The sequence below is a fragment of the Oenanthe melanoleuca genome, chromosome 23 (genome assembly GCF_029582105.1).
Source record: "Oenanthe melanoleuca isolate GR-GAL-2019-014 chromosome 23, OMel1.0, whole genome shotgun sequence".
NCBI lineage: Eukaryota > Metazoa > Chordata > Aves > Passeriformes > Muscicapidae > Oenanthe > Oenanthe melanoleuca.
In genome coordinates, this window is record NC_079356.1 from 4477448 (window position 1) to 4503887 (window position 26440).

The following is a 26440-nucleotide window of genomic DNA, read 5'->3' on the forward strand; positions in this document are numbered from 1 at the left end:
CTGAGAAAGGAGAGCAGCCAGAAAAAAAATTAAAATTGAAAAAATTCCTAATTTCTCCCCCCTCCAAAAAAAAAAAAAAAAAAAAAAATTTATTATTTGTTTTCCCCTCAAAGCTGTACAAAAGGAGAGGCAAAAAGGTCACAAAAGAAATCTGGGAAAAATGCTCAGAGCCCCATCTGCTGTTTCCTCAGCAAGGCAACAGGAGAAAAAAAAAAAATTAAAAAATGGGATTTACTGGCCTGGGGAGGGAAGTTCAGTGGGAAAACTTGGCTTAAAAATAAAGAAAAATTGGATTTTTTTTAAGGATGCACATCAAGAAAAGCTGTCAGCCAAGCTCTGGGCTGGATTTGAGGGAATTTTTGGGGTTTTAGCAGAAAAATGAAGCCAAAGGGGAAAAATTTTTTCTCCACCCAGAGAGGGGAATAAAAAAACAAAAACAGGTAAAAAAATCCTGGAGGTGAATCAAATGCTGCCACACTCCCTGGATCCAAGAGATCTTGGAAAACTGAACCACTCAAGAGTGATTTTAATTTTACATTTCCCAGATCTGGGCTCTGGGGCTGAGTCACTTAAAAAAACCACCAAAATAAAAAAAAAAAAAGGAAAAAAAAAAGGATTTTTCAGGTTTCTTTTCAGCTGCTTCATCTCTTTCCCCAAGTTTGCTGCAGGGAGGAGCCAACTCAATTCAAGAACTGCACAATTTTGACCCTGAGAAGTGGCACCAGCTCACAGGTTTTTGTTTCTTTTTGTCGTGGTGGAATCCAAGTGCAGAGCACAAAGGTCTCTTTGGGAATTCTCCCATTAAAAACAACACCCAAAAAAAAAAAAAAATCGAGGAAAACCAAGAATTGATGGCCATCTTTCCACCTAACCTGAAATGCAGACACTACTTCTACTTAAATTATTTTTTTTCCAAGGTTATTTCAGAGGGGAGGAAGTGATTTTTGTGGTTTTTAGAGCCACACCAAGGAGGGGCAGTGGAAGGCAAAGAGTGAAACTCCCCTGGTCACCAAACCTGGGCTGCTCAGCAGAATCCTCCCCTGCCTGCTCCCAGTGGAGTGCAGCAAGGAATAATTTACAGTTCTCCAGTCATTTTATACAATTATATAGAAATATATACAGAAAACATATATAAAATAGAAATCCTGTGGGGAGGAGGAAACCCAGGAGCTAAACCTACAACACCTGGCCAGCTGCAGCCACTCAGGTGGATTTTGTCTCTTCCTTCACCCTGGGGAAACAAAAAAAAAAAAATAAAAAAACAGATTTGGCTTAAATCAACAATTTGCATTAAACAATGAGGTTTTAAAGTGTTGCTTATCTGGTTCATTTTCAGCTAAAATTTAATGTACTGCTGAAGGAAAAAGCTCTTTCAACACCTGAAAATTTCTTCTTGTGACAAAAAAGTGTCACCCAAATTGTGACAAGAACCCCTGAAGCCTCCCAGAGCTCCCTGGGCATGGCAGGAGCCAGACTCACCCTTTGGGTTCTGCTGCTGCTGCTGCTGCTGCTTTTTCCTCTTTTGCTTTTTCCTCTTCCTTCTCCTCTGGAAAAAAAAAAATATAAAAATGAAATGAAAGGCACAGAGCAGTGCAGGAGGAAAGAATTGAGCTGTGCCAGCTGTGTGCTCACCTTTTTTCTCCTCCTCCTCCTTCTCCTCCTCTGCTTTCACACGTTTGGTTTTTTTGAAGTTGGCGACGTTCTTGCGCCCCCCCTCGCCCTCGTCCTCAGAATCTGAGAATTCCTCATCACAGGAGATCCTCTTGTTGGAATTTCGGACTGCCAGAGGAAACAGAGCTTGGCTGAGCTCTTTTTCACAATCAGCAGGTTCCCAGTGTGGATTCTCAGAGTGGAGCTCACATCAATCAGGATTTTTGTTTTAATTTTTGAGCTGATCCCCTTTCAAGTGCTGCAGGATCACAGCTTGGATTAGGAACAGTGGGATGTCTAGACCTGCCAAATCTGTCTGCCAGATCCTAAGGGCCAAGCTGGAGAGAAAATTCCATTTTTTTCACTGCTGGGATCACACCAGGATTCTGCCAAGGGTTCTGTCCCAGCACTCTGCAACTGCTGGAATTCTTCCTTTAAAAAATCAAATTTTTTCCCATTCTGGAAATCACCTGGCAGGAGAGATCCTGTCCCAGGAAAATCCAGCAGGGAGGTGGGAATGGATTCAAATCAGAGAGGTTAAACAGGAGTGAAAATCCTGGGACAGGTGAAGCTCCAGCTCCTCCCCAGGGTTTCTGGATTTGATTTTGATATCCCCACAAAGCAAGGGGGTGAAATCCTGGAGTCAGAATTGGATCTAAACCCTCCATCCTCCTCATGAGGAGTTCATGGATCCTGCTCAGCTTTGAGCTTTTCCCAGCACAATTCCCAACTCCCAGCACTCACCAGAAATGCGTTTCTCAGGATCATCCTCCTCCTCATCCCCACTGTCCTCCTGCACAGCATCCTCAGGAATTGGCTGCATCTGTACCCCAGGAGCGTGGGGGAGCATCCTCAGGTTCTCAAAGAGCCTCTGCCTGCAGCCAGGGAAGGACACTTTGTCACCAAGGGCCACCCCCAAGGCCACCAGCCCCCCTGGGAGGGTTGCTCCCTTCACACTCACTTGATTTTCTCCAGGTATTCGTTGGTGTTCTGGTTGGTCATGTTGGAGGGGCTGATGTGGAGCTTGAAGTCTGGCCCAAAGTACTCAAAGTAGTCGTTGTATGGAAGTTCTGAGGGGGGAATTAAGGATAATTAACACTAAATTATCAGCAGGGGCATCCAAAAGGGCATCCAAAAGGCATCACCCAGAGGTGAGGGAACCCCAGGAGCAGCATTTCCCTGAGCTCTCAGGGTGTCAGTGATCCCCAGCCCTGTGGGGGCTCAGGGGGAATTACCATTGGGGATCTCAGTGTCCAGGGCCACAGCAGTCTCGTAGGTCCAGCAGCGAGCCACGTTTCGGATCGTGTACCCCCCTCCTCCCAGCATCAGCATGGGCAGGTTGAAGCTCTTCACAAACTCCACACACTTGGCATGGCCTGCAGTGCCAAAAAAAGGGTCACACTGGTGGCACACACCCCAGGCTGCCAGGGAATGTCCTGCTGTGCCTGGTTCAGCTCCTACCTTTGATGGTGAGGTTGAAGCAGCCCAGCCTGTCCCCAGACAGGGAATCAGAGCCACACTGCAGGACAACAGCGCTGGGCTGGAACGTCTCCATCACTTTGGAGATCACCTAAACAACAAAAGCCTTGTCAGCCCCTGCCCACAGGCCACTGTCACACAGCACAGTGACAGCCAGGGATGGGAAGCCATCCCTGGTGCTGCCACAGCTGCCCTCTAACACTGGGGCTCTCACACCCAGGAGCTCCAGCACAGACCCCGATTGTTAAGGGGGAACAGAGCCCTTGGTGAGCCCCACCACAGAAAACAACTCAATAAAACCACAAAGAAAGGCCTTAAGGACAAACTGAGTGTGTTGGGTTCATGTGGCCAGAAATGTGGATTCTGTCCCCATCTGTTAACCCAGGTGGGGCAGTGACCCTGATCTCCATGGAGATATCCTCTGCTCATGGGCCATCTTTAAACCAGCTGGGCAATCATCTTTATCTTCCCACAGCCCATCCTCCCTCCAGGAGATATCTCCTGTTCATGGCCACTGAGTCCCAGGGCATGACTGATAAAATTCCATCATCCCACTGGGAGATGCTCCAGCCAGGGGAGGAGCCAAACATTTCCTACCCAGATAAAAACTGAGATTTTGGACACCAAGGAACCTTCTTCCCACTGGATTCCAGAGGAAAACCAGACCTTTCCACATCATCCCTGGAGCTTCAGAGGAAACTGCACCTTCTCCAGGAGCACTGCTCCAGCTGAACCACATCTGCCACTGCAGGAGGATGCAGCCACCATTGAATGGGACTGTGCCAACACCCTAACTGACTGACGGGTGTCAGCTTGGATTCTGACTCTGGCAGGGCTGGGATTGTTCTGTGTAATACTGCATTTCTATTTTAATTTCCCTAGTAAAGAACTGTTATTCCTATTCCCATATCTTTACCTGAGAGATGCTTAACTTCCAAATTATGATAATTTGGAGGGAGGGGGTTTATTCTCCATTTCAGAGAAGCTCCTGCCTGTATTGTCAGACAGCTGTCCCCAGAGCAGCCCAGAGGATGCTGCAGGGATTCACTCACAGGTTTGAAAATGGCCTCGTAGGACTCGTCGTCGATGCCGTCCCGCAGCGGGTAATTCACAGCGTAGTATTTCCCTTTGCCTGCCCCGATGTCCTGCAGTGACAAAAACACCTGAGCTCACCAAGGATTTCACCAGAAACACAAATCCTGCTCCAAACTGGCAAGGGAAGGTTGGATTCCACGTCAAGCAAATATTTAATGGTATTTATGTTGTTAAATATTTGCTGTAGGGATGTACAGCGGCGGGCTGGGCTGGCCAGAGCAGTGAATCTGTTCAGTCACCAAATTCTAATTTAAATAAAAATATTTTATTCTGAAATAATATATATTTTAATATTTGTTTTATCACTCTCACATCCAAGGGGTTTATTAAAAATAGCTGTTGCATTTATGGTGCAGGGCTGAAAAAATACAAATCCTGAGTGAGAGATGAGAGGATTTAAATAAAAAAAAACCACAGTTCTGGTAAAAATCCCAGAAAAATAAGTAAAGAATTTTTCACCCCTGAGAACAGAAGTTCTGGCAATGTCACAAGCCACAGGTGACACTTTGAGTGACACAGAAATGAGACACTGCAGGAAAAGCCAATAAAATTCCACTCCCTCAGAAACCTTCACCTCAGAGTTTGTGGCACCAAGGTGACCCAAATGTCATTTTTTGGGAGCACAACCCCACCAGAGAGACTGAGAGCAAAGATTTGGGGTTGAATAAATGATCAGTGAGCTTCCCATCCACACTTTTACCCTTAGAAAATGAGTGTTACACAGGGACAGGCAGAAAAGCTGGAAAAAAAAAAAAACAAATTTCATGGGAATTTTGTGGTTCTCACCCTCAGGTCCCCAGTTCCTGGGAAATATTCTCCATATTTGTGGAAGGACACAGTCATGACCCTGTCTGTGGTGTAAAAAGCTTCCTCCACCCCATCCCCATGGTGGATGTCAATGTCAATGTACAGCACTCGCTGGTGGTACCTGGAAAAAAAATCAGAATATTGTAATTATTCCCAGGAAAAAGTGCATCCAGAGCAAAGGAAACTGAGAGGAGAGAATGAATTCCAGCCAGGATTTCTAGGGGAAGGAGCTGCAGGGAAGGAACAGAAAATAAAGTGATTTTTGCTGCTGAGTTTTGGTCAGATTCAGCCCATAAGGTGCATTTTATGCACGTTTTTATGCAGTTTTTGATGCATTTTTATGCAGTTTTTAAATGCAGTTTTTATGCAGTTTTCATGTAGTTTTGATGCCGTTTTTGATGCAGTTTTTATGTAGTTTTTAAATGCAGTTTTTATGTAGTTTTTATGCAGTTTTTATTCAGTTTTTGATGCAGATTTTGATGCAGTTTTTATGTAGTTTTTATGCAGTTTTTCATGCAGTTTTATGCAGTTTTTAATGCACTTTTTATGTAGTTTTAATGTAGTTTTAGTGTAGTTTTTATGCAGTTTTTAATGCAGATTTTAATGCAGTTTTTAATGTAGTTTTAGTGTAGTTTTTGATGCAGTTTTTATTCAGTTTTTGATGCAGTTTTTAATGTAGTTTTAGTGTAGTTTTTATGCAGTTTTAATGCAGTTTTTGATGCAGTTTTTAATGTAGTTTTAGTGTAGTTTTTATGCAGTTTTAATGCAGTTTTTGATGCAGTTTTTAATGTAGTTTTAGTGTAGTTTTTATGCAGTTTTAATGCAGTTTTTGATGCAGTTTTTGATGCAGTTTTAGTGTAGTTTTTATGCAGTTTTAATGCAGTTTTTGATGCAGTTTTTATTCAGTTTTTGATGCCCTCCCCAGCGAGGTTTGCCTGGAGCCAGAAGCTGTGGCAGAGGGAAGGGACAAAGTGCAACAGCAAAAAACACAACATCCAAAAAAAACTCCAAAACCCCTTTTAGGAGGAGAGGACAGCAGAGCTCAAAATAATAATTTTGAGGAGAAAAAGAAAAGAGGGAATAAACTAAAAAAGCAGAGGAGAAAGCAGTGAGGGGTGCTGCCCATACTTGAGGAGCTCCAGGATGGCCAGGACGATGTCGTTGACGTAGCAGAATCCTGAAGCTTCTGATTTTTTGGCATGGTGGAGCCCCCCTGCCCAGTTGACTGCAATGTCTGTCTGCTGCTTGTTCAGCTTCACAGCACTGGCTGGGGGAGGGAAGCACAAAGAGGTTAAAACAGGAGTGAAAAACTCTGAGGTGGAGCTTGGAGTGAAGCTGAAGCTCCTCCCCGGGGTTTTTGGGGGTTCCACGAAGCTCCAGTTCCCCACAAATCAAGGGGAAATGGGAAATATTTCTAATCCTTTCTTGTTTTTGATTCAGAGTAGAAAAATCCCCACAAATCAGTCCCCAGCACACAGCTGGGGTCACACTGAAGGCAAGCTGGATTTCTCAAGGTTTTATCTGAGATAAATTCAGGTCATTGAGGCAAAAAAAAAATTTCTCCTCTCTCAGCTCCTTCCATCAACTTTCTGCACCTCCTGGAATCTCCCAGGATCCAAATAAATCCTAAATTCTGTGGAATTCTCCAGCCCTGGGAGCAGAGAGAGCACAGAGCTGCTTCAAAAGCTGCTGTGGCACAGGAAATCCACACTGGAGGTGTCACTGTGGCAGCAGCAGCCACAGAGCTCTCAGGCTGTGCACACAAACAGCTCCAGCAGCTTTTCTGTCAATGATGAGAAAATAAAAATACATTTTAATGTTCCAGCTCTCAAACCTTTCAGTTTCTGCTTTGCCTCATGTCCAGAGTTGGTGGCTTTTTAAAAACAGCAGCTAAGTCACTTTGGGCTTTTCTTTACAGTGCAAGACTTTTAGAATTTTTATTTTTATGTAAAGCTCAGGTTGATATTTTTTTTTATTCAAACTGTGCTGTTGTGGTTTTGTTTGAACTCTGTCACTGGTGATGTAACAGAGCCATTCAGAGAGGCAACTCAAATTAGTGATTAACAAATGGAGAGGGATTCAACAGGCAAAGCTTGGAGAAATCTGGATTTCATTGTTAAATCAGCAACAGGTTCAGAGACAGAACTACATAAAACACAATAAAAAATAGACAGGATTTATGATCTTACCAACAGAGCCTCCAGCAGAGAGCTGACAGAACTCAAAGAGCCCATCAAACACAGGGCAGTCCTCCCCAACATTAACTGGAAGAAGAGAAGAACCATTGCAATAAAACCAGGAATAAAATCCAAATCTTACACCACTGTCTGGATTTGAAAAGTGGCCAGAAGTGTTAAACAAAACACAATTTCTATTACAAAATATATAATAAAAATGGAGCTATAAATGTGGAAGCTGTGCCATTCTAAGACTCACATCTCTGCATCTGCTTGCTGTACTCAGACATGTTGTCAGGGCGGATGGACCTCAGGAATTTGATGTAATCATCACTGTGGTACTTGGTCATCTCCTCTGCATTGGCCTTGTGAGGACGCTGCAAGGACAGCAAGGAGAGCTCTGCAATCATCCCCAATCCCACATTTAACCCAAGGAACTGAATGAAGTATCAAACTGGCAGCATTGAGTAAGAAAAATTGAATTTGAAAGGCAGGAATGGCAGAACCCCTCACTCCAACACTGAGCAGAAACCAGGAATACAATACCCCAAACTGAGGTTTATTCCTTTCCTCTTGGAGAAAAGCTCCACAATTAAAGCCTGAAACATAAATTATGCCATTTACTAATGAGCAGCCCCACACTTACATAAATCTCCATCTTCCTGTAGAGCCCATAGTTGAGCAGGAGGTTGTGGGTCATGCGGATCCTGTGGGGTTTCATGGGATGTCCTTGGCCATAATAATAATTCCCAACATCCCCTGGAAGCAGAAAACAGAAAAGAAATTCAGAAAGCAGGAAAGAAATTCAGAAAGCAGGAAAGAAATTCAGAAAGCAGGAAAGAAATTCAGAAAGCAGGAAAGAAATTCAGAAAATAGAAAACAAATTGCTGATAAATTCAGCATTCCTGGAGAGGGAATTGCAGCCCTCTCTGGGATTTATTTCTTCACCTTCCTGGCACAGGGATTCATTCTCAAATAAGGTTTGGAAGTTCAGGGAAGGTGAGGCAGGGAATTTGGAATGGCACCAGTGGAAGGGGCTGGAATTGGTGCTGGATCATCTCCCAAGCCAAACCAGGGTTCTGCCAGCACACAGAAGATTTTTGGGCCAGAGGAGCTGAGGGCTGAGTGCCAGGAATGTGTCCCAGGTTTCAGGGAGGGCTGGGAGCAGGAGCCCCAGGGTTCAGGGGAGTTAATCCCAGCTCAGACAGTGACTCAGCCCACAGCACCCAGCCTGTGCCTCACTTTCCTCCTGTTTACCCAAGGGAAACTCTGAACTCAACAAGCACCACCCAGCTCTGCTCTCACAGCTCCACCTTGTCTGCACCCCTTTTTATTCCTTGAAATCCTCCAGAGCATTCCCAGCCACCCCCAGGAATGATTTTGTGGAAACAAAGTCACCTCCCCACGTGGAATTTCTGCCCCAAACTGAGCTCACACCTCACTGCTAACTTTAATAAAAATTGGGGTTTTGCTTGCGCCTCCTTTCCCAGGGGGACTCATTTCCCTGAAATTCAGAGGGATTTCACTTTCAGATTTCTGCCTGCTGCCTCATTTGGCTGCAAGCCTCATTTTCCTGGGAAACCAGACCAGGTTGTTCTTGGGGTTGAAGAACTGCTGCTCCTTTTGGGAAGCAGGAGATGCAATCTGGTCTGGCCGGTGACTCAGGGGGAGAATTAAAATTTCATCACCACTCTGCAGTTTTTTCCTCCTGTGGACATGGATCTATTTTCAGGCAGGAAAAGGTGTAAATCCCACATCCAGGCTGGAATTTACCTGTCTGTAGAGCTCTGGGGGAAATATTCTTTCAATAAATAGAATTATTTGCAGTTAATTTTTTTTTTTTTTAGCTCAGTGAAAATAATTCTCTTTTCTGAAATTTTGGAAATCCATGACGGTGTTTTCCCATCCTGATGGATTTTATTCTCTCTAAATCAAAGTTTGGGGAACTTGGAAGAGATGTTTGAGGCTCTGCTTAGAAAATACCAGCACAGAATTGTGTGAAGGTTTTAAAAAATCACCATCAGCTGTCCAGGGAATGCCCTGGGCCAACCCTGAGCTCCTGTTCCTTTGCTGAGCACATCCCAAGCCCTGGGGATCCATGGATCAGCTGCTCCTGGACGTCAGAGCAGATTAAGGAGTGTGAATTTAGCAGGTTCTGCTGGGGTTAAATAAATCCTTTCAGAGAAGTTCCATCCAGCCCCTCAGGATTCCATAAAATTCCTTCATCTCATGAAATTCAGGGAATTCCCACACCAGGTTGGGTTGTTTCAACCTCCCAGCATGGAAAATAAAAGGCTCAAATAAACAAATTATTTATTTTCCCCTCAGTAAAAGCAGCTTTTTACTCCTCAGCTGTGGATGTTTGAGAGCTGCTCAGAAAAGAACGGTGAAAAAGAAAAATATTTAATAAAAAAAAAAGGCACTGAAACCTCACCACAGAGTATGGAACCTAAATTTGTGAAATTCCTGCACAGCAAAGACCTGCAGGGCAGCAGCACTTCAAACAAAACAACTGCTTATTTTGTATTTCACATATAATTAAGTGCCTTCAAAAATTATAACCCAGCAGGGCTGCAAACCTCACATTTGAGGAAAAAAAAAAGTCACATTTTTAGAGGGGAAAAGAAAAGCCTTCAGCACAGGATTTGGAAGAGCCTCCAGCACTGGGTACATCCTTTGAGAGGGGAAAAAGTTGCAAGAACAAGTTTTTATTTGATTTTGGGCTAAAAAACATGATGGAACAGAGAATTGCACAACAGAAAACGAGCCAAGGCACCAAGTCAGCCCTTTAAAGGGAAGGGGAGAGGGGCAGAACTGGGACCAAAATCCACAAAAAACCAAAATTCACAAGTGAGGGATGATCCTGCACAGCAGCTCCCTGCAAGCAGCCATGCAGGCTCCCAGAGCTTTTTTTTTTATTCCCTCCTGACCCAAAATCACCATCCCAGGAGTGACTCTTCCTCCTCAGAGCTCCCCAAAATCCTCCTCCAGCATCTCAGCATCCAAAGCCTCTCCCAGCTCCTGCCCCTTCCCCTTTCCCATCTCCCAAATCCCCATCCCTCTGATCTTCCCCTTCTCCTCCCCAGTGCTGCCATGTTTCCTGTGGCCCTCAACCCCATTAAAAACCCCACAAAATCCTGGATCCCCATGCCCTGATCCATCAGTGCCCTCACATCCATCCCTGGGACCCCTCAATACCTTTAAACCCCCCCAGCTCCATCTCCTCCAGTGATTCCCCCATTACCAACCCCTCATCCCCCCTCAGGGACCCCCAAATCCCTCCCCAGTGACCCCTCACAACCTTTAAACCCCCTCACCATCTCCTCCAGTGATTCCCCCATTCCCAGCCTCTGATCCCATCCCCTCAGGGACCCCCAAATTCCTCCCCAGTGACCCCTCACAACCTTTAAACCCCCTCACCGCCATCTCCTCCACAGATCCCCCATTCCCAACCTCTCATCCCACTCTCATCCCCCCTCAGGGACCCCCAAATCCCTCCCCAGTGACCCCTCACAACCTTTAAACCCCCTCACCATCTCCTCCAGTGATTCCCCCATTCCCAACCTCTGATTCCATCCCCTCAGGGACCCCCACAGCCCCCTCATTGTCCCCAGTGACCCCTCACAACCTTTAAACCCCCTCACCGCCATCTCCTCCACAGATCCCCCATTCCCAACCTCTCATCCCACCCTCATCCCCCCTCAGGGATACCCCCCGGTGACCCCATTACCCCCAGTGGCCCCTCACCCCCAGTAATCTCCATCCCCCCCCATTCTCCCCTCACCCCTCGCCCCCTCCCCTCAACCCCGCCTCTTCCCACCCCCCCCCCCGTCACCGATGCCCCCTCAGCCCCTCACGCCCCCCAGCCCCGGGACGGCTCCCCCGCGGCCCGGCAGCCCCGCCGGGTGCCCGCAGCCCCTCACCATCGTAGTAATAGCAGACTTTGCGCTTCGTCCCCTGCGTCAGCGCCATTTTCCTGCCTCCCCTCACAGCGCCCGATCCGCCGCCGTGCCGCGCAACCAACCCTGCCCGCCCCGGGCCCGCGGCTCCGCCTCCCGCGCCGTTCTGTCCAATCATAGCTCTCCGTTCCGCCCCCTCCCGCCCATTGACCAATCACAAGCCGCAGCGGCACCTAGCAGGTTAGGCTGCGCGCCGGGGGCGCTTGGGCTGTACCACTGTGGTGGGGGACGGGGGGGTGGCTGTACCATCGCTGAGGGGGGGGGCAAAAGAGGAGAGGGTCCAGGTGGGCGGGGAGGAACCATTCCCTGGTGGGGGGGGGGGCAGGTGGGGCTGAACCATCCCAGGGGAGGGGGGTCCCCAGGGCAGGGCTGACCCACGCGTGGGCGAGAGAAGAGCAGGGGGGGCTCACAGGGCTGGGGCGGGTCAGGGGGGTCCCAGGGGCTCCTCGGGGTGGGTTGGTGCCAGTGGGGTCCATGTGTGGTGAGTATCACCCCGCAAACCCCATCCCATGGCAGCCTGGAGCTGTGAGGTCCCAGCCGCTAAAAAGGTTTTTATTTCCTCAAAATAATTGTGGGACGGGTCCTGCAAACGCCTGAGGGGAGAGAAGGAGCGTCCCACGGCCAAGGGGTGCAGTGGCCATCACCGGGGGGCGCAGGGGGCACAGCCAGAGTGGGGTGAGGTGACCCCCGGGCAGCTCCTGAGGGGCTGGAGCCTGGATGTGCCCCCTGGAAAACGCAGGGACAGCAGGGTGGGCACCCTCTGGGCACCAGCAGAGTTCCCTGGGCCATCCTTTTGAGGGGCTGATTTGGTCCATCCCCATCTGAAGGGGGCAGCTGCCAAGCTCTGCAGCGCTTCAAATCTTCCCTGCCGGTTCCTGGGGTGATGTCCATGGGGATGTGGGGCACCCCCAGCACCCCAAACCAGCTGTGCCAGCTGCAGGCACCTCAGGGCTGCTGCTGGTACTGGCCCTCGGTGGCAGTGAAGAAATCCTCGAGCACGCTCTTCAAGAAGTCGAAGGTGGGGCGCTCCTCGGGGCTCTCCTTCCAGCACTGCCTCATCAGCTCGTACAGCTCCTCGGGGCAGTTGTCGGGCTGGGGCATCCGGTAGCCCCGCTCCAGGTTCTGGATCACCTCGGGGTTGGTCATCCCTGGAAAAAGGGAAACACCTGTGGGGCTCAGTTTGGGTGTGGGTACCACCCTGGGGTTGGTCATCCCTGCCAGGATAATGCACAGGAACCACTCCAGGGATGGTCAGCCCTGCCAGGATAATGCACAGGAACCACCCCAGGGATGGTCAGCCCTATCAGGAAAATGCCCAGGACTCAGTTTGGGTCACAGGAGCCACCCCAGGGATGGTCAGCCCTATCAGGAAAATGCACAGGACCCAGTTTGGGACACAGGAACCACCCCAGGGATGGTCATCCCTGCCAGGATAATGCCCAGGACTCAGTTTGGGTCACAGGAACCACCCCAGGGATGGTCATCCCTGCCAGGATAATGCCCAGGACTCAGTTTGGGTCACAGGAACCACTCCAGGGATGGTCAGCCCTATCAGGAAAATGCACAGGACCCAGTTTGGGACACAGGAACCACCCCAGGGATGGTCATCCCTGCCAGGATAATGCACAGGAGCCACCCCAGGGATGGTCATCCCTGCCAGGACAATGCACAGGACCCAGTTTGGGTCACAGGAACCACCCCAGGGTTGGTCATCCCTGCCAGGATAATGCCCAGGACTCAGTTTGGGTCACAGGAACCACCCCAGGGATGGTCAGCCCTATCAGGAAAATGCACAGGACCCAGTTTGGGACACAGGAACCACCCCAGGGATGGTCATCCCTGCCAGGATAATGCACAGGACTCAGTTTGGGTCACAGGAACCACCCCAGGGATGGTCATCCCTGCCAGGATAATGCCCAGGACTCAGTTTGGGTCACAGGAACCACCCCAGGATTGGTTTTCCCTGCCAGGACCCAGTTTGGGATTGTTCTTTGTAATACTGTATTTCTTTTTTAATTTTCCTAGTAAAGAGCTGTTATTCCTAATTCTCATATCTTTGCCTGAGAGCTCCTTAATTTCAAAATTATAATAATTTGGAAGGAGGGGGTTTACATTCTCTATTTCAAAGAGAAGCTCCTGCCTTTCTTAGCAAACACCTGTCCTCCAAACCAAGACATTGGGTCACCCCCATGTCACAGGTGCCATCCTGGGGTTGGTCATTCCTGCCAGGACAACACCCAGAACCCACTTTGGGGTCTCAGGTACCACCCCAGCCTTTGTCACCCTTACCAGGACCTACTTAGGGTCACCCCCAGGTTTTAGGGACCAGTCTAGGGTTAGTCACCCTTACCAGGACTACACCCATAACCCACTTTAAGGTCTCAGGTACCACCCCAGCCTTTGTCACCCTTACCAGGACAATACCCAGGACCCACTTTGGGGTCTCAGGGACCACCCCAGCCTTTGTCACCCTTGCCAGGACAACACTAAGGACATACTTAGGGTCACCCCCAGATTTTAGGGACCAGTCTAAGGTTAGTCACCCTTGCCAGGACAATGCCCAGGACACACTTTGGGTCACCCTCAAGTTTTAGGGTCCAGTCTAGGGTTGGCCATTCCTGCCAGGACAAAGCCCAGGACCCAATTTGGGTGGCAGGGACCACCCCAGGCTTGGTCACCCTTACCAGGACCTACTTAGGGTCACCCCCAGATTTTAGGGACCACTCTAGGCTTGGTCATTCCTGCCAGGACAACACCCAGGACCCACTTTGGGGTCTCAGGTACCACCCCAGCCTTTGTCACCCTTATCAGGACAATACCCAGGACCCAATTTAGGGTCTCAGGTACCACCCCAGGCTTTGTCACCCTTACCAGGACCTACTTAGGGTCGCCCCTAGGTTTTAGGGATCAGTCTAGGGTTAGTCACCCTTACCAGGACTACACCCATAACCCACTTTGGGGTCTCAGGTACCACCCCAGCCTTTGTCACCCTTACCAGGACAATACCCAGGACTCACTTTGGGGTCTCAGGTACCATCCCAACCTTTGTCACCCTTGCCAGGACAACACTAAGGACATACTTAGGGTCACCCCCAGATTTTAGGGACCAGTCTAGGGTTAGTCACCCTTACCAGGACAATACCCAGGACCCACTCTGGGGTCTCAGGTACCACCCCACCGAGGGGGCACCTCCCACCCGCATCCCCCTGGCGGCGGCCCCGGGCCGTGCCCGGCGCAGGCAGCGAGCCAGGCTGGCAGCGGCGTGCGTGCGGCGCTGCATGCACACATACACTCGTGGGCGTGCCAGCCCCGCAGCCGCCCCAAAATCCTGACCTGGATACGGGATCCGGCCGTAGGTGACGATCTCGGTGAGCAGGATCCCAAAAGACCACACGTCCGACTTGATGGTGAACGTGCCGTAGTTGATGGCCTCGGGTGCGGTCCATTTAATCGGGAATTTCGCCCCTGGAGAGCGGCGGGAGGAGAGGGGAGGGGATAAAACGCGCTGGCTGAGCTGGAATCACCGCGCTGGGTTTAAGCCGATGTGACAACCCCCAGCCGGGCTCGGTGGCTGCCCGGGGGCGAGCTGGCTGAGCCCCCCCGAGCCTGCGGTAGCCACGCAAAGCAGGAGCCCCGCATCCCCCTCCAGCTGCGGGGACAGAGATGGAAAACGGGGAAAACACCCGCTGCTGCAGCTCCCGGAGATCCCCACCCCTGTCCCCATGTCCCCAAGCTCTGTGACCCCGGAGTTGGGCTGACCCTCCCGAGCCGTGTCCTCGTTATCCCAGAGATCCCTGTCCCCATGTCCCCATGTCCCCATGTCCCCAAGCTCTGTGACCCCGGAGTTGGGCTGACTCTCCCGAGCCGTGTCCTCATTATCCCTAAAATCCTCATCCCTGTCCCGATGTCCCCAAGCTCTGTGACACCCGGGCTGGGCTGGGCTGACCCTCCCGAGCCATGTCCTCGTTATCCCAGAGATCCCTGTCCCGATGTTCCCAAGCCCTGTGACACCCGGGCTGTGCTCACCCTCCCGAGCCGTGTCCTCGTTATCCCAGAGATCCCTGTCCCCATGTCCCCAAGCTCTGTGACCCCCGGGCTGAGCTGACCCTCTCGAGCCGTGTCCTCGTCATCCCTAAAATCCTCATCCCTGTCCCGATGTCCCGATGTCCCCAAGCCCTGTGACCCCCCCGGGGCTGGGCTCACCCTCCCGAGCCGTGTACTCGTTATCCTCGATGAGCCGTGCCAACCCAAAATCGGCGATTTTGCAGCACAAAGTGTCTGAGACCAGGATGTTGGCGGCCCTCAGGTCCCTGTGGATGTAATTCTTGGCCTCGATGAAGGCCATGCCTTCAGCGATCTGTAATTATTAACGGATTAATTGTTAATTAACAGCTCCAGCCAGAGCTCTCCCAGTTCAATCCCAAATTTCTCTGCTCCCCCCCTCACCTGTGCTGCCATGTCCAGCAGTTTGTTGATGCTGAGCTTGACTCCTTCCGAGGTTTTGAGGAAGTCCACGAGGCTGCCTGTGATGGAAGCAGCAATTCTCAGCTCCTGGGGGTCAAGGGGGGGTCACAAGGGCACTGTCCCCCCCAAAAAAACCTCTGGGAGTGTGGGCAGAATACAGAAAATAATTTTTTCCCCAAGCTGGAGGTGGTAGAGAACAAACAGGGCTGGAGGCAAAAGAATCTCTAAAATTAACGAATTTCCACATGGCCAATCTTTTATTTTTTCTGTTTTTGGAGCCTGCACTGGGAGGTGCTGCAGTCACACCCCTGCAGGAGTTTTAGGGGCCAGTTTAAGCTCTGGGCCTATTTAGCTTGAACTCTACACTGAAAATCTCTTCCAGCCTTAAAATTCCAGGGAATTCTGTGGCCTCGTCCCCATTGTGCCGGGTTGATGTGGCCAGAAATGTGAATTCTGTCACCATCTGTTAAACCAGCTGGGGCAGTGACCCTGATCTCCATGGAGATATCCTCTGCTCATGGGCCATCTTTAAACCAGCTGGGCAATCATCTTTATCTTCCCACAGCCCATCCTCCCTCCAGGAGATATCTCCTGTTCATGGCCACTGAGTCCCAGGGCATGACTGATAAAATTCCATCATCCCACTGGGAGATGCTCCAGCCAGGGGAGCAGCCAAACATTTCCTAATTAGGTAAAAACTGAGATTTGGAACAGCAAATTATTCCGTCTCTGGATTCCAGAGGAAAACCAGACCTTTGCACATCATCCCTGGAGCTTCAGAGGAAACTGCACCTTCTCCAGGAGCACTGCTCCAGCTGAACCACATCTGCCCCTGCAGGAGGATGCAGCCACCATTGAATGGGACTGTGCCAACACCCTGACTGACTGACGGGTGTCAGCTTGGATTCTGACTCTGGCAGGGTTGGGATTGTTCTGTGTAATACTGCATTTCTATTTTAATTTTCCTGGTAAAGAACTGTTATTCCTAATTCCCATATCTTTACCTGAGAGATGCTTAATTTCCAAATGATAATAATTTATAATTTCAGAGAAGCTCCTGCCTTTATTGTCAGACACCTGTCCCCAAAGCAGCACACCCTGGAGCCCCGGGGGTCTCACCCTTCTCCATGAACTCGGTGATGATGTAGATGGGCTCCTTGGTGACCACGGCGTAGAGCCGCACCAGCCGCCGGTGCTGCAGCTTCTTCATCAGGTTGGCCTCGGCCAGGAAGGCGCTGGGGGACATGCTGCCAGCCTTGAGGCTCTTCACTGCCACCTTCGTGTGCCCGTTGTACAATCCTGGGGGGGAAAAAAACAGAGAAAAAACAGATCCAGGCACGGGGCAGGTGGTAATGGTGGTGCCGGCAAAATGGGAGGGTGCAGGAGCAGCCCAAGGGAAGGAGGAGGTGCTGGAGGTTCTAAAAGTTGGGTGGGAGTTGTGAAGGTTGGATGGAGGTGGGGTTTGAGGCGTCAAAATGTTGTTGTGGGATGGAGGGATGGAGGGAAAGGAAGGAGGGATGGAGGGAAGCAAGGAGGGATGGAGGAGAGTGGAGGGGAGATGGAGAGAAAGGAAGGAGGGATGGAGGGAAGCAAGGAGGGATGGAGGAGAGTCGAGGGGGAGATGGAGAGAAAGGAAGGAGGGATGGAGGGGAACAGGGAGGGATGGAGGGAAGCAAGGAGTGATGGACGGTGGATGGAAGAATGCAGGAGAACAGGGAGGGATGGAGAGAAAGGATGGAAGGGATTGAGAGAAGCAGGGAGGGATGGAGGAGAGTGGAGGGGGGGATGGAGAGAAAGGAAGGAAAGATGGAGGGGAACAGGGAGGGATGGAGGGAAAGGAAAGAGGGATGATGAGAAGGATGGATGGAAGAATGCAGGAGAACAGGGAGGGAAAGGAAGGACGGATGGAGGGAAGCAAGGAGGGATGGAGGAGAGTGGAGGGGAGATGGAGGGGAGATGGAGAGAAAGGAAGGAGGGATGGAGGGGAACAGGGAGGGAAAGGAAGGAGGGGAGGGATGGAATGGATGTGTTTAAAAAAAGCCTTGATGTGGCACTGGGTGCCATGGTCTAGTTGAGGTGTTAGGGCATGGGTTGGATTTGATGATCTTCAAGGTCTCTTCCCACCCAGTGATTCTGTGATTCTGTGAATTCTGGATGAAGGGAAGGGGTGGAGGGGAACAGGGAGGGATGGAGGGATGGAGGGAAGGGATGGAGGGAAGCAGGACAGCCCCTGTGGCACTCGGGGACCAGGAGAAGTTTTTGTGCTTTTTGTGGCTGGATCTGCCTCCAAGCCCCCACAGCTGCTCCAGCACTCCAGGCACAAGGGACACTCCCAAGAGGGGACAGAGCCAGCAGCTCTGCAGCTCCGTGATGCCACATGTCCCCCTGTCCCCAGCAGCGGAGCAGGGACCCCGGGATGGGGGAAAAGGCAAATTTGGGCTGGGTTCTCTATTTCTCCAGGATCCTGCAAGCTCCAGTCCCACCCTTGGGCTGTGCTGACTGCTCCGTGTGAGATCCCAGCTGGATCTTTCCCGGCTGGAGGATCCTGCTGCTCGCTCCGTGCCCCGGTCTCACCCTGACTCACCCATCCAGACCTCTCCGAACTGCCCCGCTCCCAGCTTCTCCACCAGCTTCAGCGACTCCCGCGGCACCTCCCACTCGTCCTGCCACCACGGCTTCTGCGGCTTCTGCGTCCGGCAGGGCTTCCCCAGGCGGCAGCAGAGCCCGTCGGAGCTGCCTGGGCCGGGGGGAGCCAGAGCTGGGCCAGCGCGGGGCGCCCGGCACGAGCCAGGGCTGGGCTGGGCACTGGGAGCAGCGGGTCCATCCCATCCCATCCCATCCCATCCCGTCCCATCCCATCCCATCCCATCCCGTCCCATCCCATCCCATCCCGTCCCATCCCATCCCTTCCCGTCCCATCCCCATTCCCGTCCCGTCCATTTCTCTCCCTTTCCACCCCTTCCCGCCCCATTCCCACCCCATCCCACTCCATCCCTCCCCATTACCTTTCCCGCCCATCCCGCCCCATTCCCATCCTATTCCCACTCCATCCCAATTCCCGCCCCATTTCCATTTCCGTTCCCATCCCATCCACTTCTCTCCCGTTCCAGCCCATCCCGCCGCATTCCCGCCACATCCCACCCCCTTCCCATCCCATTCCCGTCTTACTCCCACTCCATTCCCGCCCCATTTCCATCCTATTCCCACTCCCATTCCCAGCCCCATTCCCATTCCCATCCCATGCCATCCCATTCCCGCCCCATTCCCACCCCATTCCTGCTCCATTCCCGCCCCTTCCCATCCCATTCCATCTTATTCCCATTCCATTCCCGCCCCGTTTCCATCCTATTCCCACCCCATTCCCGGTCCCATTCCCATTCTCACCAATCCCATGCCATCCCATTCCCGCCCCACCCCAATTCCCGCCCCATTCCCATTCCCACTCCCATTCCCATTCCCACTCCCGCCCCATTCCCATTCCCACTCCCATTCCCATCCCGCACGTGTGTAGTGCTGCACCAGTTCCCTGAGGCTGCCGAAGGGGCTGCGGGGGGAGATGTAGAAGCCGCCGCTGTCCAGGTTCCGGATCTTGTAGTGCTTCACCGTCTCTCCCTGGCTCTCGTCCAGGTCCCGCACGGACAGCGAGTACGAGCCTGGGGACAGCGACAGGGACACCCGTGGGACCCCAGACCCCCCCGTGCCCCCCGAACCCCCGGGGGAGCCGCGGGTGGCACCTTTGGAGGTCTCGCTCTCGCGGATGAGGAAGGAGCCGTGGGTGTTCCCCGAGGCCAGGAGCTGCCGCTCGGCGTCCTTGCGGCTGATGTTCCTGAAAAACCACCTGGGGACACGGGGCGGGGGACACGGGGCAGGGGCAGGGTCAGGGGATCCCTCGGGGACACGGGGCAGGGTCAGGGGACACGGGGCGGGGGACACGGGTCAGGGTCAGGGGATCCCTCGGGGACACGGGGCAGGGTCAGGGGGCAGGGGGCAGGGTCAGGGGGACACGGGGCAGGGTCAGGGGGATCCCCTGGGGACACGGGGCAGGGTCGGGGGATCCCTCGGGGATTTGGGGCGATCCCTCTGGCGGTTTGGGGCAGGGCTCAGGGGATCCCTTTGAGGTTTTGGGGGGATCCCCTTGAGTTGTTTTGGGGCAGGGCTCAGGGGATCCCTTTGGGGTTTTGGGGGGATCCCTTGGGATGTTTTGGGGCAGGGCTCAGGGGATCCCTTGGGGTTTTGGGGGGATCCCTTGGGGTTTTGGGGCAGGGCTCAGGGGATCCCTTGGGGAGTTTTGGGACAGGGATCAGGGGATCCCTTTGGGGTTTTGAGGGGATCCCTTGGAGGGTTTGGGGCAGGACTCAAGGGATCCCTTGAGGGGTTTTGGGGAGATCCCTTGGGGAGTTTAGGGTAGGGCTCAGGGGACATGGGGCAGGGCTCAGGGGATCCCTTGGGGTGTTTGGGGCAGGGCTCAGGGGATCCCTTTGGGGTTTTGGGGGGATCCCTTGGTATGTTTTGGGGCAGGGCTCAGGGGATCCCTTGGGGTGTTTGGGGCAGGGCTCAGAGGATCCCTTGGGGTGTTTGGGGGATCCCTTGGGGGTTTGGGGCAAGGCTCAGAGGATCCCTTGGGGGGTTTTTTGGCTCCTTCCCGGAGCTCAGATCCCGCCGCCGCCGCTCGCTCCCTACTCACGGCTCGGGCTCCAGGCTGTTCACCAAAGCCACGAAGTTGTGCGGGATCAGCCCCTCCTGGCCCGTGGTGAGCGACTGCGCCTTCCACCACTCCCCGTTCCTGCGGGGACACAGCGCAGTGAGACCCGCCCAGACCCTGCAGGGGCCCCGGGGGCGCTGGGACCCCGCCGGGATTTATCTGCTCACTCCTCCAGGACACGGAGCTTCTCCCCCTTCCGCAGCCCCAGGTCCCCGTCGTGCTTGGGCTCGTAGTTGTACAGGGCCACCACCAGCTTTTCTGGGGGGACAAGAGGAGGGGCAGGGTGGCAGTGAGCAGTTTGGGGGTGTCACAGCCCCCCCAGGCCGCAGCCGGGCCTCACCTTGCATGGGGGAGCGCGGAGGTGACGAGGGCTCGTAGGACACCAGGGGGTCCTGAACCTCGGAGCCGGTGCGGATCAGCCTCTGCCGGGGACAGGAACCCCGTGAGCCCTCAGCTCGTGGGGTCTGGCACCCCTGGGGGGGTCTGGCCACCCGTGGGGGGGTCTGTGCCCTCACCTGGCGCTTGCTGCCCGGCTCGATGGGGTAGTTGCAGCGCTCGCAGATGTCGATGTTCTCGATCCAGTCCTCGTCGTAGTCCGAGCTGCAGCAGCAGCCCATGGTGGCTGAGGGGACAGAGGTGACACTGGGGATGGCACCTCCATCCCTGCCTGTCCTCCTGCTGCAGTGCATCCCCATCCTTGCATCCATCCATCCATCCATCCATCCCTGCATCCATCCATCATCCATTCATCCATCATCCCTTCATCCATCATCCCTGCATCCATCATCCCTGCATCCATCATCCCTTCATCCATCATCCCTGCATCCATCATCCATCCATCCTCCATCCATCCCTGCATCCATCCATCCATCCCTGCATCCATCCATCCCTGCATCCATCCATCCATCCATCCCTGCATCCATCCATCCATCCATCCATCCCTGCATCCATCCATCCATCCATCCATCCATCCATCCATCCATCCATCCATCCATCCATCCATCCATCATCCATCCATCCATCCATCCATCCATCCACTCCTCAGCTGCTCTGGGACATTCCCTGACTCTCTGTCATTACTTCCTCATTTTTCCTGCCTTCATTAATTAAAACCACTCAAGGCAATTAATCCCCAGCCTGCGGGGACTTAATTAATTAGCAATTAATTAACTCCCACAGCTCAGCTTTAACGAGGCTTGGCTAGGCAAGAACCCCCTCAATCCAAAATCCTCTCCAAATTCCAAATTTTTTTTCCTACAAATTCCCATCACCCACCCCCCAGGGACATTCCTAAACCCCCAATATACTGAAATATAAATCCCCAAAATTGGAATACCCCCAAATGGGTGGCACCTGTCCCTGTCGCTGCTGATGTCACCACCTCCGACCTTCCCGAAAATGCTGAGCTTGGCACAACCCCGGAAAAGAGCAGAACCCCCGCCCACGGCGCCAGGATCCGTCCCCAAACCCCTTTTTGGGGACCCAGCTGTGGTTTTTGGGGTGGTTTTGTCACCATGAGCCAGCCCAGGTGTGTCACCCCCACAGCCAGGATGTGCCAAGGTCCCCTGGAGATGTGCTGGCATCGGGTTTTTTTTTTCTATCTGGGAGTCTGGGTTTTCAGCAGCACGCTCAAAACTTCAAAAAGTCAAAACTTCAAAACTTCAAAAATTCAAAAACTCAAAAATTCAAAAATGCAAAAATGCAAAAATTAAAAAAATTTAAAACTGCAAAAATTCAAAAATGGAAAAAATAAAAAAATCAAAAATGCAAAAATGCAAAAATGCAAAAATTAAAAAATTTTAAAAATTTAAAAATTTATCTTTTCCCACGGCGACAAGGGGGACACAGCGGTGGGGGCTCGGTTTGAGCCTTGCAGGGGGTCCCTAAGGAGGGTTTGGGGTCCCCAAGGAGGGTTTGGGGTCCCTAAAGAAGATTTGGGGTCTCTAAGGAAGTTTTGGGGTCCCTAAGGAAGTTTTGGGGTCCCCAGGGTGCTCTGCCAGCCCCCAGTGCCAGAGCTGTTTTTTCCTCCCGGGGTGAGTGAGGAGGGAGGTGCTGCTATTGTGCTTTTTTTTTTTTTTTCTCTTACAACCCCAAGCCACAGCGTAATTTCCACCGAGCAGCAGCAGCCGTTTCATTTCACCTGCGTTCTGCCAGGGCCAGGAGGGAAAAAAAAAAAAAAAAAAAAAAAAAGAAAGAAAAAAAGGCGTTTGAAGGGTTTGAAATCGGCTTTTTTTTTTGGTGGCTGCATCTGTGCAACCGAATTTCTTTGTGTGAAGGGGCCTGGCAGGGAGGGAGTTGTTCAGGTGTCCTTGCCAGGTGTGTCACCCCTCTCCGTGTTTTTGGGGTTTTTATTGGATTTGGAGCCCCCGGCTCCCTGTCCTGTGCTGTCCCTTCCTCCCGCGTGGCCCTGCCGTGGGTTTGTCACCACGCTGGGTGTGAGGAGCGCTGAAATCGGGGCTGAGCCCGTTGCTGATGCTCCTCCAGTGTCCGTGAGCCAGCTGTGAGCCAGCTGTGAGCCAGCTGTGGATGGACACCCCGCGCCGGGTCCCCAAAACTGTCCCTGAGCCAGCGCCGAAAATTGGGAATTTCTCAGCGCCTGAACCCCCAAAATTGGGCGCAAACCTTGAGGAACAGGCACCGAGCTGGGGACAAAACTGAATTTCTGCTTTGCCCTGGGGACAAAACTCCTGCTTTGTCCTGGAAATGAGGATTTGGGGAATTGTCACCCCCGGCAGGACCCCCGGGCGGGCAGGGGACATGGGGACAGCGCCTTCCCCAACCTGACAGACCCCAGAGAGATTTGGGGAGCCCACCCTGGTTCTCCCCATCCCCACCCGGGCTCTCATCCCCGCAAGAACCGCCCCGAACCCCAAATTTCCATCCCTGCCAGTTCACACCCTTAACCCCAAAATTGCCCCCAAATCCCAGCTGGACCCGCAGCTCTCACCTGGTGGCAGCGAGGGGAGGAGCGGCCGCGCTCAGAGTTCCATGTCGCGATGGGGCCGTGCCCGTCACGTCCTCCCCATCCCCCCGAGAGCTTTTGGGGTGCGCAGAGGAGCCCCCCGAGCTCTGGTGGGAATTTGGGGTGCGCAGAGAGAACCCTCCGAACTCTGGGGTGCGCAGAGGAGCTCCCCGAAATCTAGTTGGATTCTGGGGTGTCCAGAGGAGCCCCCCGAGCTCTGGGGTTCTCAGAGGAGCCCCCCGAGCTCTGGAGGGACCCCGGGGTGCGCAGAGGAGCCCCCCGAGCCCGGCTGCGCTGCCGCCCGCTCCCGCTCTCCCCGCCTTGCCCCGGTTTCCTGCCTCATGAGCAAACTCAAGAGGAGCCGGTTCTCAGCTCGGCTCCCGACCGCAAAGAGCGAGTGACAAACCCCGACGGCTTCCTGCCATCCCCGGGCCTGGCGAGGGTGGGCGAGGGGACGCTCAGAGTGGCGAGCGGGGGGTTGGCACCGGCTGCCAGCCCCGCTCTGTCCCCGGCGCTGTCCCCTCCCCGGGCTGGCGCTGCCGTGCCACACCTTGTGTCCCTGCTGTCCCCTCGGTGTCCCCTCCTCGCACCCCAATGTCCCCTCCGGACACATCCCGCAGCCCCCAGCCCCGCTGTGGCTGCCACCGCCGTGTCACCGCAGTGTCACCGCCGTGTCACCGCAGTGTCACCGCCGTGTCACCGCACAATTTGGAAGCCGCTGGAGCCCAGGGGACACGCGGCGCCCCTGCCGCGCTCCGGAGGCAGCTCGGGGCGCACAACCACAGCAGCATTGTGTTGGCTGCTTTGATGGAGCGAGAAGCCGCAGCGAGCTCGGCGAGGCTCGGGCAGGAAGCCCCGAGGTGTCGCTGGGGGGGGATGTGGCAGCTTGGGGGGCACATTCGGTCCTGGCAAGGAGAAACAGCCCCCCAAAAATGATCCCTGAGTCACCCGCAGCTTCCCCGGCGCTGTTCGCACCCGGGCTCTGTGGAAGGTGAATTCCCAAGCGGCGCCAGGAAAGGCCGGGAGCCGCACGTGGAAGGAAAAAGCCGCAGCTGCCGTCCTCTCCTCACTCCTTTTATTGCACCTGCAGGGCGGCTCCCCACGGTTCCCACTGCGATTGGTCCCACCAGGCTCAGGGCCGGGCCCCAAAACTGCCCCGGGCCCCGTGGGGACGGTGACGTTCCTGTGACATTCCCGTGCCATTCCCATGTCATTCCCGTGCCATTCCCGTTCCATTCCCATGTAATTCCTGTGCCATTCCCGTGCCATTCCCGTTCCATTCCCATGTCATTCCTGTGCCATTCCCGTGCCATTCCTGTGTCATTCCCATATCATTCCAGTGCTATTTCCGTTCCATTCCCGTGCTATTCTTGTGCCATTCCCGTGCCGTTCCCATATAATTCCAGTGCTATTCCCGTTCTATTCCTGTGCCATTCCCGTTCCATTCCCGTGCTATTCTTGTGCCATTCCCGTGCCATTCCCATTCCATTCCCGTGTCATCCCCTTGCCACTCCCATGTCATTCCTGTGCTATTCTTGTGCCATTCCCGTGTCATTCCCGTGCCGTTCCCATATCATTCCAGTGACATTCCCATTCCATTCCCGCTCCATTCCCGCTCCATTCCCGTGCCATTCCCGAGCCCTGACAGATTTGGGGAGGGATCTTTGAGCCCCGAAAGCCGCCGGGCTGCGGCGGGGCTGGCTCAGCAGAGGGAGAAGCGCCGGGAGTTGATGTTCATGCGGGTGACGCCGATGTGCTTGAGCGGCGTGGAGAGCAGGAAGGCGGCCTTGGGGGGGATGGTGCAGAGCAGATCCGAGTCTTCCTCGCAGCCCTCGAGGCCGAAGGTGGCGTCGTCCAGCATCTCCTTGTGCTGGTGGCAGGCCTGCTCCACCTTCAGCCGGTGCAGCCGCGCCCGCAGCCGCATCAGCTGCTGCGCCAGCCGCTGGTCCAGCGCCTGCATGTCCCGCTGGGGGGAGAAGGGAACCGGGATGCAGCGGGGATGGAGCTCGGACAGGGCACAAACCCCGCGTGGCGCCAGCGTGGGCACGGTGACAGCGCGGGGACAGCTCGGGTTGTGCTGGCTGTGCCACCCCCAGAGCAGCAGGAGCGGGTGACAAGCGCTGACCCCCGCAAAACCACGACCCCCGGTCGGGGACAGAGCTGTGGCACCGCAGAGCCGCGAAAAAAATCTTTGAAAAATCCGTGTACAAGCAGCAAGGCGCGCAGAGGAGCTCAGGTCGTGACCGCGTCCTACTCACCAGCTCCGTCCTCAGCCACTCCAGAGCCGCCTCCATGGTGGCAAAGCCACAAACGCCACCGTCCTGCTGCTCCTCGGGGTGCCCGGGGCTCTGCGGTGCCCCCCGGGTGCCCCCGGGGGTCCGAGCCCCCCAGCGCTGCCCCCTCACCCGCGCTTCCCACTCCAGGTACGAGGGTCTGCGCGTCTGCAGCTTCAGCTTGGCCGTCAGCGCCTTCACGCTGTCCAGGCTCTCCTCCTCCCAGGTGGGCTCCTCCTCGCCCAGCTCCTTGAATTTCAGCTGGCTGAAGGCCATGCTGGGACAAACAGAGCCCCCCCCCCCAAAAATCCCCGCTGATCTCTGGCCCCTCAGCACCTCCTTCCTCCCGGAAAAGTGAAGCCCCCACCCTGATCACGGCCACCCACCCACCCCGTGCCCAAGCTGCACCCGGTTCCCGGTTATTTATCCACGAGGACAAGACCGATGGGCAGGGATTTCCTCATCCAGAGGAGTGCAAAGGAGGAGTTTCTTAATTTTTTTTTTTTTTTTTTTTTTTTTTTTGCTTGTTGTGTTGGGTTTTTTCAGTTTTGTTTTGGTTTTTTTTTCCGTTTCTCTTCTATTTTAACAGCATTGTCTCCGCCTGGGAGGAGACTCGCCGTTCCCGGACGGAGGAGCGGGAATTGATTTATCCCCGGGCTCAGCCGCTCCCCCTCCCTTTGGGGGGGCCCAAAAAAGCCCAAGGAAGGAAAAAGAAACCGGGGGGGATGGGGGGGTGCCCACGGGGGGCAGCCGGGGTCCCGCACCCGGACGGGACCTTAAGGTGGAACCGCGTCCGGATCTGTTCTGTGCCACCCCCTCCCTGCCCGGAGGGGTCCAGGGACAGCGGAGGTGGCTCAGGGGTCTCACCTGTG

The 26440-nt window shown here is 53.7% G+C and overlaps 3 protein-coding genes across 4 annotated transcripts; all 3 read right to left on the reverse strand.

The window, feature by feature from the left end:
* Nucleotides 1-733: 733 nt before the first annotated feature.
* Nucleotides 734-11253, reverse strand: HDAC1 (histone deacetylase 1). Its single transcript, XM_056509441.1, has 14 exons — nucleotides 11132-11253; nucleotides 7855-7967; nucleotides 7468-7585; nucleotides 7221-7295; nucleotides 6160-6298; nucleotides 5011-5152; nucleotides 4182-4274; nucleotides 3112-3220; nucleotides 2886-3026; nucleotides 2612-2720; nucleotides 2395-2525; nucleotides 1633-1779; nucleotides 1480-1546; nucleotides 734-1231 (listed from the first exon to the last, which is right to left on the reverse strand). The coding sequence occupies exons 1-14, from the start codon at nucleotides 11178-11180 to the stop codon at nucleotides 1204-1206; spliced, it is 1461 nt and encodes a 486-aa protein (XP_056365416.1). The 5' UTR covers nucleotides 11181-11253; the 3' UTR covers nucleotides 734-1203.
* A 445-nt stretch (nucleotides 11254-11698) lies between these two features.
* Nucleotides 11699-23859, reverse strand: LCK (LCK proto-oncogene, Src family tyrosine kinase). Of its 2 annotated transcripts, XM_056509440.1 has the most exons (13): nucleotides 23281-23859; nucleotides 20849-20955; nucleotides 20674-20755; nucleotides 20501-20591; nucleotides 20316-20414; nucleotides 19366-19469; nucleotides 19135-19284; nucleotides 18216-18368; nucleotides 16751-16930; nucleotides 15614-15690; nucleotides 15371-15524; nucleotides 14501-14632; nucleotides 11699-12315 (listed from the first exon to the last, which is right to left on the reverse strand). In XM_056509440.1, the coding sequence occupies exons 2-13, from the start codon at nucleotides 20948-20950 to the stop codon at nucleotides 12113-12115; spliced, it is 1527 nt and encodes a 508-aa protein (XP_056365415.1). In that variant the 5' UTR covers nucleotides 20951-20955; nucleotides 23281-23859; the 3' UTR covers nucleotides 11699-12112. The 2 variants fall into 2 exon arrangements, with proteins under 2 accessions (XP_056365415.1, XP_056365414.1); XM_056509439.1 differs by lacking the exon at nucleotides 23281-23859 and having other exon boundaries at nucleotides 20849-21047.
* A 489-nt stretch (nucleotides 23860-24348) lies between these two features.
* FAM167B (family with sequence similarity 167 member B) lies at nucleotides 24349-25961 on the reverse strand. The gene is made up of 2 exons (XM_056509448.1): nucleotides 25554-25961; nucleotides 24349-25261 (listed from the first exon to the last, which is right to left on the reverse strand). The coding sequence occupies exons 1-2, from the start codon at nucleotides 25842-25844 to the stop codon at nucleotides 24998-25000; spliced, it is 555 nt and encodes a 184-aa protein (XP_056365423.1). The 5' UTR covers nucleotides 25845-25961; the 3' UTR covers nucleotides 24349-24997.
* Nucleotides 25962-26440: the final 479 nt, after the last annotated feature.

Bases quoted from the DNA above. Each gene is read 5' to 3' on its own strand.
- HDAC1 (XM_056509441.1), bottom strand. From the start codon at position 11,180: ATGGCGCTGACGCAGGGGACGAAGCGCAAAGTCTGCTATTACTACGAT. The intron at 7,968-11,131 runs GTGAGGGGCTGC...TTCTGCTTCCAG, and splicing joins AGTCTGCTATTACTACGATG to GGGATGTTGGGAATTATTAT. The intron at 2,526-2,611 runs GTGAGTGTGAAG...CCCTGGCTGCAG, and splicing joins GAATACCTGGAGAAAATCAA to GCAGAGGCTCTTTGAGAACC.
- FAM167B (XM_056509448.1), bottom strand. From the start codon at position 25,844: ATGGCCTTCAGCCAGCTGAAATTCAAGGAGCTGGGCGAGGAGGAGCCC. The intron at 25,262-25,553 runs GTGAGTAGGACG...TTCTCCCCCCAG, and splicing joins AGTGGCTGAGGACGGAGCTG to CGGGACATGCAGGCGCTGGA.
- LCK (XM_056509439.1), bottom strand. From the start codon at position 21,040: ATGGATGCAAGGATGGGGATGCACTGCAGCAGGAGGACAGGCAGGGAT. The intron at 20,415-20,500 runs GTGAGCAGATAA...GTGTCCCCGCAG, and splicing joins AAGCTCCGTGTCCTGGAGGA to GAACGGGGAGTGGTGGAAGG. The intron at 15,691-16,750 runs GTGAGACCCCCG...CTTCCATCACAG, and splicing joins CACCGAGTTCATGGAGAAGG to GCAGCCTCGTGGACTTCCTC.